This window comes from Podarcis vaucheri, assembly GCF_965113315.1.
Source record: "Podarcis vaucheri genome assembly, chromosome: 3".
Lineage (NCBI taxonomy): Eukaryota > Metazoa > Chordata > Lepidosauria > Squamata > Lacertidae > Podarcis > Podarcis vaucheri.
The window spans coordinates 90,587,471-90,600,769 of NC_138761.1; the positions used below are offsets into that span (position 1 = coordinate 90,587,471).

General features: G+C 41.4%; 1 protein-coding gene across 7 annotated transcripts in view; it reads left to right on the forward strand.

The window, feature by feature from the left end:
- Window positions 1-13,299, forward strand: part of EYS (eyes shut homolog) — a 511,791-nt gene that overhangs the window by 205,120 nt on the left and 293,372 nt on the right. For all 7 annotated transcript variants that reach the window (XM_082218133.1, XM_082218135.1, XM_082218137.1 and 4 more), the window contains one exon: window positions 11,187-11,311. In XM_082218133.1, the coding sequence (XP_082074259.1) occupies window positions 11,187-11,311 (125 nt within the window). The remainder of the gene's footprint in view (window positions 1-11,186; window positions 11,312-13,299) is intronic.

Below are 13,299 nucleotides of genomic sequence, written 5' to 3' on the forward strand. Positions count from 1 at the left end.
GACATCTACAGAAGCCCCTCTCAGAGTTGTCTACCTTAGCCTGAATTATCAGTGGGGGTTCTGAAGATCCAACAATCATCCCAAGTGCTGATGATCAGCGTTGAAAGCACTGCACAAAATGGTGCTTTGAAAGGGGCTTTTGAACACCCCTATAATGTTAGGTGATTGACAGGTGAGCAGCTCCAACCCCCTGTCAAACTGGGCCTGGGTGGGGTGGAGGAGATAACAATCCAGCCAACCAAGCTAGTAAGGTTCTGCATCCTTGATCTATGGAAACACCAGAGGATCAATTTGCTACAAAGCATGCAAACTGCCCCTCTGTCTCAAAGGTCAAGTCTTTCACAAGAACTTTTGTTGCTGTTGTTTTCTGAGCAGTGACACAGATGGATTGTTTCCTGCTGCCAGTGGAAGTAGGTTCTAAATATTAACTGGGAGTCCTTAGCCAGCTATGCAACTTTTACATTCTGACAGCACAACTGAAGTCAGAAATGCCACCCAGTCAAGGGTTTTTTTCTCGCAGAAAAAAATAGCTTCCCTTTCCAGGCAGGCTTTTCTTTTTGGCAATGATAAAAGGGGGGAAAGGATCTCTGAAAATAACTGCTGATAATTATGCCAATTACAACTGGGTTTTTACTCCTGTGCCAATTGCTAGAGTGCCCATTAAAACTGACAAAACAAAGCAAAACTTTCGGGGGAGGGGGAGGCAGATGTTTGTATTTATTCAGCTGTAACTTGTTTTCTAATGTTGATTAATGACATGCATTGTTTGTCAAATGTGCTTTAAGGCACTGATGTGAGACATACAGTGTTAGGCCTAGTAACAAATATCAAGATTAATGAGTTATGAATTATTACCTCTGATTGCCTCTGCATTTATGTCAGTTAGGATCACATCAAGTATATATCCCTCCCACGTGACGGTGGAAAGAGCCTCTACATACAATGATGCTGAATTTTGTTAGTTCTCATTATTTTGGAATAATCCAAGATTATTTTAAACCGGTGGGAGAAAATTGGGTAGTAGCTGGGTTTCTTTCTTTTATTCCCCTCCAGTGATTTTTCTCTTTTAAAAAGAAAATTAAAAACTTGTAGACAGACAGCAGTAGGAGCTGCAAGACCAAAACACAGTAACATGGCCTCAACTTTTTTTATCTTAACATCAAATCACAATGCTACAGTTCCTATACAGAGATAATAATTAACCACAGTGAGCTTTTAACTCACAATACAGTGGTACCTTAGGTTACAGACACTTCAGGTTACAGAGGCTTCAGGTTACAGACTCTGCTAACCCAGAAATAGTACCTAGGGTTAAGAACTTTGCTTCAGGATGAGAACAGAAATCGAACAGTGTCAGCACGGTGGCAGTGGGAGGCCCCATTAGCTAAAGTGGTGCTTCAGGTTAAGAACAGTTTCAGGTTAAGAACGGACCTCTGGAACGAATTAAGTTCTTAACCCGAGGTACCACTGTATTTTTAAATGTCTCTTAATACCTAAACAAATTAGTTAACTCATTTCCTATAATTCAGCTGTGTGAGTTAAATAAATAATTAAACATGGTGTTACATTCAGTATTGGATTTCTTTCAGTCAACTTAACACCAGATTTGTTCACCATCTCAGATTCTTCGAATGCCAACCCTATCCGAAGTCCATAGAAAAAGTTTTATATGAACAAAGCCTAGATTTCTCTGTCGAAAACACTAGTTAATGTTCTTCATGGGGGGAGAAGTGAGAGAGACTGAAGTATTCAAAACCAGGCATAAAATTCAAATGGGAGCAACTGGAACCTCCGAAAAGTTGGTTCTTTGAAGAGTAAACATGGATTTCAGTTTTATAAGTTTGCAGACATGAAGGAAGCCTTCCATACCTCCCTTCAAGGTAGATTCTTCCCCTGCAAAGGGATTAGTATTTTACCCAGTGGAGGGGATGTTTGTAGTTCATCTGAGTTAATACTTGGTGGGAATTAATTACAGAAGGCTTTCAGAAGGAACAAAGATAGATGACACTGCTGTTTCAGACTACTGAGACATAAAGTAAGCTTTTTATTGAATAAAAAAGAGCAAGTGTGTTTTTATTTGTCTGGAAAAAAGGCGATACTTGAAAGCCTAATGAAACACTTTCATAAACTAAGGATTGCATGACAACAATAAAGAAAGGGATACAGGAGCAATAGAAATTGTGTGTGGAGAGAGCGGGATTTGTGAAAACAATAGGAATTTGATGCTAGAAAATATATTGGTCCTCATGAGGCCCCAAATATAAGATGTTTGGTGATCAGGGCCAACACAAGACAATACTGTGCTCCCAAATGGTTTCTCTGAGAGAGATAGCATATCATCTTCTGTGACAATGTATAATATACTCTGACACACACTACTGCACTTCATTGGCATGAATGAAAATATTGGGTTGGAGCATCACTAACTTTATTCCTACTTATTTCAACAGGATAAAATGTGACCATTATGGTATGAATCCAGTCCAGGTGACCTACATTATTTTTGCATTTGGGATACCTTGCTGCTGCTACTGCTGCTGCTGCTTCTGCTACCTATTTCACATAGTCAAGAAATGATTTAAGGGTTTGCTCACAGGTTTTCTCACTTCAGTTCAGGGGAGGAAGTGTGTGTGGACTTGCTATTTCTTCTGGGGCATACAGAGTAAGGGCTCGTCCGCACTCTTCTTCTCCCATGGGTCCAAGCAGTTTTCTCCTTGCCCCACTCCTTTTCCAGGGAAAATCTGCTCTTCAGCTCTAAGTTGGAACAAACTGCAGTCCACATAAAACCTGATTGTCGTTTGCTCCAGTTGAGCACTAAAGAGCAGTTTCCCCCTGGCGAATACAGTATGACAAGAGGAAGTGTGGATAAGCCCTGAGTGGTAATTTTTAGGGTAGTATTATAGATGGCTGTCCCCTTCATGGATCACTGCCTTGCCGTGGCGAAGGGGCTTGAATAACTCAGAGAAGCTATGAGCTATGCCGTGCAGGGCCACCCAAGATGGACAGGTCATAGTGGAGAGTTTTGACCAAACGTGATCCACCTGGAGCAGGAACTGGCAAGCCACTCCAGTATCCCTGCCAAGAAAACTCCATGGACAAAGACAGCAGGCATATAAAAGTTATGACGCTGGAAGATGAGCCCCTCAGGTCGGAAGGCATCCAACATGCTACTGAGGAAGAGCGGAGGACAAGTACAAGTAGATTCAGAGCTGATGGAGCGGCTGGGCCAAAGCCGAAAGGACGCTCAATTGCAGATATGCCTGGAAGCGAAAGGAAAGTCCAATGCTGTAAAGAAAAATATTGCATAGGAACCTGGAATGTAAGAACCATGAACCTTGGTAAGTTGGATGTGGTCAAAAATGAGATGGCAAGAATAAATATTGATATCCTGGGCATCAGTGAACTAAAATGGATGGGAATGGGCGAATTCAGTTCGGATTACCATCACATCTACTACTGTGGGCAAGAATCCCATAAAAGAAATGGAGTGGCCCTCATAGTCAACAAAAGAGTGGTGAAAGCTGTACTGGGATGCAATCTTAAAAATGATAGAATCATCTCGATACGAATCCAAAGCAGACATTTTAACATCACAGTAATCCAAGTTTATGCACCAACCACTGGTGCTGAAGAAACTGAAATTGACCAATTCTATGAAGACTTACAACACCTTATAGAAGTGACACCAAAGAAGGATGTTCTTCTCATTATAGGGGATTGGAATGCTAAAGTAGGGAGTCAAGAGATAAAAGGAACAACTGGCAAGTTTGGCCTTGGGGTTCAAAAAGAAGCAGGGCAGAGGCTAATAGAGTTCTGCCAAGAGAACAAGCTGGTCATCACAAACACGCTTTTCCAACAACACAAGAGACGACTCTACACATGGACATCACCAGATGGGCAGCATCGAAATCAGATTGATTATATTCTCTGCAGCCAAAGATGGAGAAGCTCTATACAGTCAGCAAAAACAAGACCTGGAGCTGACTGTGGCTCAGATCATCAGCCTCTTATAGCAAAATTCAAGCTTAAACTGAAGAAAGTAGGAAAAACCACTGGGCCGGTAAGATACAATCTAAGTCAAATCCCTTATGAATATACAGTGGAAGTGAGGAACAGGTTTAAGGATTTCGATTTGGTAGACAGAGTGCCTGAAGAACTATGGATGGAGGCTCGCAACATTATACAGGAGGCAGCAACGAAAGCCATCTCAATGAAAAGGAAATGCAAGAAAGCAAAGTGGCTGTCCAACGAGGCCTTACAAATAGCGGGGGAGAGAAAGCAAGCAAAATGCGAGGGAGATAGTGAAAGATACAGGAAATTGAATGCAGATTTCGAAAAAAATAGCAAGGAGAGACAAGAAGGCCTTCTTAAACAAGCAATGCAAAGAAATAGAGGAAAACAATAGAATGGGAAAAACCAGAGATCTGTTCAAGAAAATTGGAGATATGAAAGGAACATTTTGTCTTTTATTACCATAATAAAAGACAAAAGTGGAAAGGACCTAACAGAAGCAGAAGACATCAAGAAGAGGTGGCAAGAATACACAGAGGAACTTACAGTGGTGCCCCGCAAGACGAAATTAATTCGTTCCGCAAGTTTTGTCGTCTAGCGAATTTTTTGTCTTGCGAATCACGAAATCCCATAGGAATGCATTGAAAATCAATTAATGCGTTCCTATGGTCAAAAAAAGTCCGAACAAAGCCAAATTTGGTACAACAACAGTTTATTAACTGCTCTTTAAAGTCACACATACTGTAAAGAGCAGTTCAAAAATTGAAGGGAAAATAAATTAACTTTATAAACAAAACATGTCTTTGTTTTTAGACAAAGGAAACAAAGTCACGAGACGTTTTCGTCTTGCGAAGCAAGCCCATAGGTGAAATTCGTCTTGCGAGGCAAATCGAAAACGGAAAAACCTTTCGTCTAGCGAGTTTTTTGTCTTGCGAGGCATTCGTCTTGCGAGGTACCACTGTATACCAGAAAGAAATGGATGTCTTGTATACCCCAAGTAGTGTGGTTGCTAACCTTGAGCCAGACATCCTGGAGAGTGAAGTCAAATGGTCCTTAGAAAGCACTGCTAATAACAAGGCCAGCGGAAGTGGTGATATTCCAGCTGAACTATTTAAAATTTTAAAAGATGATGCTGTTAAGGTGCTACACTCAATATGCCAGCAAATTTGGAAAACTCAGCAGTGGCCAGAAGATTGGAGAAGATCAGTCTACATCCCAATCCCAAAGAAGGGCAGTGCCAAAGAATGCTCCAACTACCGCACAATTGCACTCATTTCACACGCTAGCAAGGTTATGCTTAAAATTCTACAAGGCAGGTTTAAGAAGTATGTGGACCGAGAACTCCCAGAAGTGCAAGTTGGATATCGAAGGGGCAGAGGAGCCAGAGACCAAATTGCAAACATGCGCTGGATTATGGAGAAAACTAGAGAGTTCCAGAAAGTCATCTACTTCTGCTTCATTGACTATGCAAAAGCCTTTTAATTAAAGAACCTTTTAATGAGGGTGAAAGAGGAGAGTGCAAAATATGGTCTGAAGCTCAACATCAAAAAAACGAAGATCATGGCCACTGGGCCCATCACCTCCTGGCAAATAGAAGGAGAAGAAATGGAGGCAGTGAGAGATTTTACTTTCTTGGGCTCCATGATCACTGCAGATGGTGACAGCAGTCATGAAATTAAAAGATGCCTGCTCCTTGGGAGAAAGGCGATGGCAAACCTAGACAGCATCTTAAAAAGCAGAGACATCACCTTGCCAACAAAGGTCCATATAGTTAAAGCCATGGTTTTCCCAGTAGTGATGTATGGAAGTAAGAGCTGGACCATAAAGAAGGCTGATCACCGAAGAATTGATGCTTTTGAATTATGGTGCTGGAGGAGACTCTTGAGAGTCCCATGGACTGCAAGAAGATCAAACACATCCATTCTTAAGAGAATCGGCCCTGAGTGCTCACTGGAAGGACAGATCCTGAAGCTGAGGCTCCAATACTTTGGCCACCTCATGAGAAGAGAAGACTCCCTGGAAAAGATCCTGATGTTGGGAAAGATTGAGGGCGCAAGAAGAAGGGGACGACAGAGGACTAGATGGTTGGACAGTGTTCTCGAAGCTACAAACATGAGTCTGACCAAACTGCGGGAGGCAGTGGAAGACAGGAGTGCCTGGCATGCTCTGGTCCATGGGGTCACGAAGAGTCGGACACGACTAAACGACTAAACAACAACAACAATAGATGGCTGTCCACATAGTTGGCTCTCTCCTCCACAGTGCACACTGATGACATATCCCCTTGAAGTGTAGTCACACACCACATGGGTAAGCAGAGAAACTTTGGACAACTGCGCTAGTAAAATACCCTATTGAAGTCACCTGGATCTTTTCAGTGTCTTCTTATTCAGGGCATGAGATATTGTCCAATAAAACATCTGATATTTCTGTCATCTCAGTTTGTGTTGAGGTCTCATAGAATTGCTAATTCCAAATGATCATTCGACTTTTCAAGGCATATTTATACTCCGTTGAAAGCATGTAGAAGCCTCTCATTGGAAATCTTAGGGAATCTCCTTGGAGATCTTAGGAAACTGTTGTGTAAATCACATCATATGGCATCCAAGTCAACCAAGTAATGGATTCTGGTCTGCCTGGGGCTTGATTAATCTTGTACTGCTGCTTCCTGCTGTGGGTTATACAAAAAAGAGAGTTTTCAAGTATCCTATAAGCCACAATACCAAGCTGTGTTTTCCTTGGTGGCTCAACAGCTGTAGGGGGCTATCCTACGATCTCTTGTCAACCAAACCTCTTCCTTAGTCCATTGTTATGCTGGTCTTTGACTGTAATAAAGATGTGATTGATTAGTCCTTTGCTTTAGTGAGTGGCAGTAATTATGAGAACTATGATAAAATTACACTGCATATTAACATCAACCTAGCATGTCAATACAGAAATTGGGACTTAAGCGTGGGAGAGAGGAACCTAGGCTGTTACAAACCAGCGCAAGTTGTGAAGTTAAGGGGAAGAATCCTAAGGAAAGCACTTCACAGAATCTTTTTTTTTTTTCAAATTGTCAGCAAGCTCCCAGGCATCCTTCCACTTGGTTCATTTGGCTGAGAAGGTGAAGGCTGGCAGCAGGCTAAGGTTTACATTTCCCCAAATGTCAACCTTATATAACGTGTCATATTATTGGCCAAGTTTCAGGGTTGTACTTTGAGAATTAGATCTCCTCAGCTCCTTGTACTTCAAAGGACAATTTTATTGTGATGATTATCATTTTAAGAGTGTCATTAGCATAAATACTTGGGGCAGATACTTGCCCTTCTAGTGTATGTTCTGTTGGAAGCAAATGGTAATGGAAAATGTTGTGAATGAATTCACATAATCTTGCACCATGTACCAGGGATTGTTCAGAAGACCCAATTCTCTCTTTTTTGAACCACTCAGTGGAATTGCAATGGGAAGAAACATGCACTGTAAATATATATAAGAATATATGCAATAATCTTGCAAAGCAGGCATGGAATGGAAGCAACAGACAACAGGCTTAAATTCCTTCCGCGAGATGCTATTAGACTAAGTCTTTGAGGTTCCTTGCAATATGGAAAGCTTTGTACATCCTGATAAAAGGACTACTCCTTTATAATGGAGCTCACAATCTGATTTCTATATTAAAAGGAAGTTGGCAATTAGTCTGTGGCTGGATATAAAGAATAATAAGAGAATAAAAAGGTAACAAAAAAAATTAGGCAGGTTTGAAAGAAATCAAAAGCGCTGAAAGAAAACCCCAGACTTGAAACATTTCTGTGTAACTGCTGAAAGCATGAAAGAGCTTTCAGCTTGTCAGATGCATGTTTGATGGAGCTGGGATTTCAAACATCTACTGCATTTTTATATTCGAGAACAATGCTCCTTTTTATTATTTAGCTAAGGAAAAAGCACTTGCTTCATTTAATTTGCCTGTTAGTAGTGGAATTCTTTGAACAGCCAACCTATTTCTACCAGCTACGACTTGTCTCTGTACTGCTGTGTGTGTGTGTGTGCGCGCGCGCGCGCGCGCACGCATGCACGCACACAGAATATTGTTATATTTGTACATTAATTTAGCACTATAGCTTGATACTTGGGTGATATAATGGAGGTGTTCATAGGATGGGATTGCAGTATCACTCTCAATTATGAAGTCCACTCCTCTCCCCCTTTTAAAAAGAAATACATCAAGAGATGTCCTCTCTCTTTTGTATAGTTCAGCCAGTGGCCTTCATATAATAATGGTCACACTTTGCACTGAATGTGGCTCAGATAGTTAATGTGATCCCTTTGAATAGCCGGATTGGCATGGTGGATTTCTACCAGCTGTGTCGTGCCTCTGAACTGCAAAAAAATGAAGAAGAAGAAAATGCTTCTTATTAGAAAAATGTGATTATATTTGTACATTAATTTAGCACATTAGATTTATATTTGGTGATATAAGAGGTGATTGTAGGATGGGATTGCAGGATCACTCTCAGTTACAAAGCCCACCCACATTTCCCCCTCCTCTAATAAGAAATAAATCAAGATTTGTCCTCTCTCTTTAGTATAGTTCAGCCAGTGGCATTCATGTAATAGTGGTCACACATTGCACTGAATCGTCCTGCAGGTGCTAGAATCATCAGCTGACCTTGCTCTACTTCTTTAAGCCTGCATGTGAGCATTGATTAAACGAACGATAAGGTCTGTGATAGATCGATTTTTTCCCACATTTTTAATTTAGGAGGTAAAACATTCTATCACTGCCGAGACTGAAAATTATGGCTGAGATAATAGAGGTCTGACTCCAGTTGAAGTTAAAAAGGAAAAAGTTGCCCCTCAAATGTCAAGGCACCTCGTGGTCCAAGATGATTAAAACTAAACTGTTTGCAATATGAATCCCAAGGTGCTGCTATATCTCAGCTGCCATGACATTTCGCCTGTGACTTTTCATAGCTTGTTAATAATGTATAGCCACCCCAATATAAATTTCCAGTGACAGAACTGGCCTGTTAGAGTGGAGTAGTTAACAAGATTTATTCTGCACAGAAAATGCAGATTTGAATGGGGAGGAAATCAGGACGAATGTCAAAAGAACTTTTCACTGGGCTATCTTATTTCACGGGAACTTGGAAGCGACGTCTTTCATTTTGATTTGTTACTCTCTTCGGAGCCCTAATTATTAGAGGGAGAAAAAATATTCTTCCAACCATTTTCTTACTCTTGAGGATTAAGATGCATTCAGACAAATTGGAATCCCAAGCAAACGTAGTAATAGGTCCCTGCCCATTTATCTAGACAGAACGTGCTTAGCAAACAGGTAAACGTTTTGGTGCAGGCATGGTCTCAGTAACTTCAATTGCTGTTAATTGCTCCTGAATAACCTCAGCAAACTCCTGCATTTGAGGAAGAGTGTTTTTGAGATGGCAGCCTTCAACCTGGCAGTTATACAAATTATTCATAAGCTGTGAAATGTCACCAGAGAGATGAAAGGAGATGAGAAAAGGGTACAGGTGAGAAACAGAGACAAAGAACAATGGGCTACAGCAGGATATGGATTAGAATTGGATCGGGGGGGGAGATAGTTTGACATTTGGAGAGTCGCAGGCCCAATATAAGACTGAAGGGAGTTGTTCAACCAGAAGACAGGTAAGCTTTGTCGATAACCTCTGGATATATGAACATATGAAGCTGCCCTACAGCTGGGGAAGAGACTCTTTGCTTTCATTCTCAGCCTGATTTGGGGAGCAAATAACGACTATGGCCATAAGATCTATAGCTTTCAGGTTGGTGTTTTATCAGTAGAGATGCAAACTTATGTTATAAGCACATTATTGACTAAAAAAGACTTTGGAAATAAACTTAAAATCTGTCACTGTGTTCCATGTTAAATCTGCTGTTTTGTGGGTTTTCTTCAAAGATACCTGTACTTTGAATCACCGACCTTCTTAAACTGCCATTCTACTCTGGCAGGAGTGTTCTTGCTATAGTACATGCTAAGGTCAATTAAATGCACACTTGCATTTCCTTTCATTTTTTAATGATCATTCTAAACTCACTGGCAGTGCAACTGTTAGAGCAGCAATTTCATCTGACAGTGTTCCAAAGCAAATATACTCGGAAGCTGAATTCCTACCTACCTCTTATATTGGACACCAGGCACTGCCCTTTAAAATCTCCAACTGAAGTGGGAGATAAAGCTGCTGTGAGTGTACCTGGATTTGCTGAAAAAAGAAAGATAAGAGGGATTCTTATGGCATCTCACTGCAAATAAATGGATGGTTTTTCCAAGTTTCATATAAATATTAAACACTGTGAGTTGGACAGTGCAATCTGGTGAGCCCCACACAGCACATCTCCTGGGAAGAATCAGAAGCTATGGAATTTCTGGCAGGGGCAGCCCAATCCCATTTTGCCATCTGAGGTGAAATAGGAAGGTGCTGCCCTGCTGTTGCCAAAGCCCTGCCCCCCCCCCAAAGCCTCCTTTACCTGGATCATGCCGCAGCACCCACAAAACAGCAATGGTGGGCTACAACAAGATACCATGAGATCTCAATGGGCAGGGTTCCTGTGAAGGTGCCTCCTCTTGGGGTTCTGCCGCCTGAGGAAGCTGCATCTGCCTGCCTCCTGTGTGGGTCACCTGGCCAAGATCTCTGCCTACTGAGCATACCCCATCTCATCTCACGGAAGTGGAACCATCACAAAGTAATGCTCTGAATCCATCAAGACATCCCAGAAGAACTTGATGCCTGAAAACATGGAAAGCGGTTGAGAAGTCCCACAAAATCAATAGTCCAGCAAAAAAATCCATCAACCCCCAGGTTACAATAATTTGTGTAGGTCGTCAGATTGTTTTCTGCCACAATGTTGTGTTGTAAAGTAGACTGAAATGGATCTTAAAAGCAAGTGTCATGTGGTCATGAAAGGGGAAGAAGTTTTCCACAGTGCAACTTGGCAGCCCATAAGAGTGGTTTCTGGGCCAAGGTTGGTCCTCTCTAGGATGAACAATGTGAATGTACAAATAACATAATAGGTGGTGGTTATCTAACAAAAAGTAGTCTAAACTAAGATTGAATGTGTCAAAAATATATAAATAAAATATTTATTCAAGAAAAAAAACCAACTGTACTATACCGCACTATATTTATATTGTACTATGGAATTTATTAAATCTTTAGATGCCTGGATGGATTCTCTGGTCAGTTTTGTGAAGCAGACATTAATGAGTGCATCTCATCACCATGCCAGCATGGCGCCGTCTGTGAAGACCTTATTAATGGATACTTCTGCAGATGTCAGGAAGGTAACCACTGAAATGATATTTTGAATTAAAGCATTTTCGTGTCATAAAGGATTTAACTCCTGAAGGATTTTTGAATGCAAAGAACATTCTTTTTTTACATACCAAGATAAAGCAGCACATACTGGAAATTAAGCTCTGGAGCTAATGCTTTTCTGTAAACAGAAAGTAATGCATGCAGAAACTCCGATTGTCTTGCTTCCAGAGTGATTCTGAGGTGCAAATTGATGTAACCTCTTGATCAAAATAGACACTTTTCAAGGGAAGCCACTGAATGCACTTAAAATATTGTCTGAAGTCCAAAGGTAGAACGGGGTGTTTTAATTTGCATTTTAAAGTGGTTAATTGTTCCATGGTTTAAACAGAATGATTAAACATTACTGTGAAAGAAAATGGTGGAACAAATTGTTTGCACTTTGAGTTAAGACAGTTCTTGGAATTGGACACATCTAATGGGATCGTTTCAGACAGTCTTCTGGCCCTCAAACATATCATCAGGTGGGGGAGGGAGTAGTGGCTTTCTGAAAATAAATGCAACTAAATAAACATGTGCCTTAAGATTAATACCCTTGTTTAGAACATCCCTGGCGTCATGTGCTTCCTCTCTCCTTTCACTTCCTTGTGTCTTCAGCTTGGCTGGATTGCAAATAACTGCACAATTAGTTCTGCCAATTCAAAGGGCTTCTGAACCGCTGTAAGGCAAGCAACTTACAAAACTGAGGGGGGCTTTCAATAGCATATTGAAATAGCACAAGGGACCTGCCAATCAAAAGTCATGTCAAGGCAGCTTGTTGGATTCTGGCCTTCCATGGCCGTATGCCTATTGGCAGCAATTGACCCTTATTTATGCAGCACACTTGGGATGTGAGGAATCTGTAACCAGGTATGTCAGGGGTGCCAACTTGAATAAAATATTGGGGGGAGGACAGGTAAACCCCACCCCACATAATCGATCACCTGGTACAGTGCACACACACCAGTTGAATGGAACTGCCCCTATGAGTCGACTCCTTTGAGATATGCCAACGTTTTCATTTTCAACTTAAAGCAGGCACTGGGGGGTTGTAGCAGCTTTAGAGGTTGAGATTGGACATATAGCATTGAGGGGAGGGGACCCAGTCTCCTCAGAGTCACTGCTCTGATCAAAATGGGAGTTTCCAGTGGCTGCTTTAGAAATGACAGGGTTGATAGTTTGCCTCCCTGTTGCTAGATGCTTAATGGGCACCACTGAGCCAGCATTAAGCACTTGGAAAGATTAAGAGGAGAGACACATATGATTAACACTCTTCCATTGAAATCAGTTAGATGGGGGGTATATGCGTATTATATAAATATATCTCACATATTGCATGTATGATATATTTGAGACGCATGCTACAGTATTTTTTTTCTATCTTGGCTTTCTGTTCTTAGGGAAACATGCATTTTTTTAATTGTTTTTTTAGGACTGCATACAGTCCTAAAAATACAGCAAACAAGAGATTTTGTAGGACGTTACTGGTGCTGTTTAGGTTCCGCATGAACAGGAAACCTCCCCACATGTAGTCAGCATAAAGCTACACATGCCGGCCCTAGGCCCCCCACACACACATCTTCCTCCCTGCCCTCCATCCCGCCTCCCCAGTCCTTGACCTTCCTGTGTTGAGCAGAGGTCTGAAGTTTTTGTTTTGTTTGCTCACATTCACTTGAATACCAGCAGAATCCTCTGTGTTGACCAGGGATACCAGGAACTTTGGGTTCTCAGTCAGATGGGGCAGAAGGCAAATGTGGGTACAAACTCTCTTCACTTCTCCCTGCTCAGCACAGGACCAAGCAGGCATGGTGATGCACACTAGGGAACTGGAAAATAGGGACACTTGGTCCGTGTTTTATTTTTTACTATTTTGTTTGAATGGGGCAGGGGAGACATATCAAGAGATTTGGATGTGTACACACAGAGAGAGAGACTTTTAACATGGTTTTTACAATAGCAAAGGTCAATGAGATACACT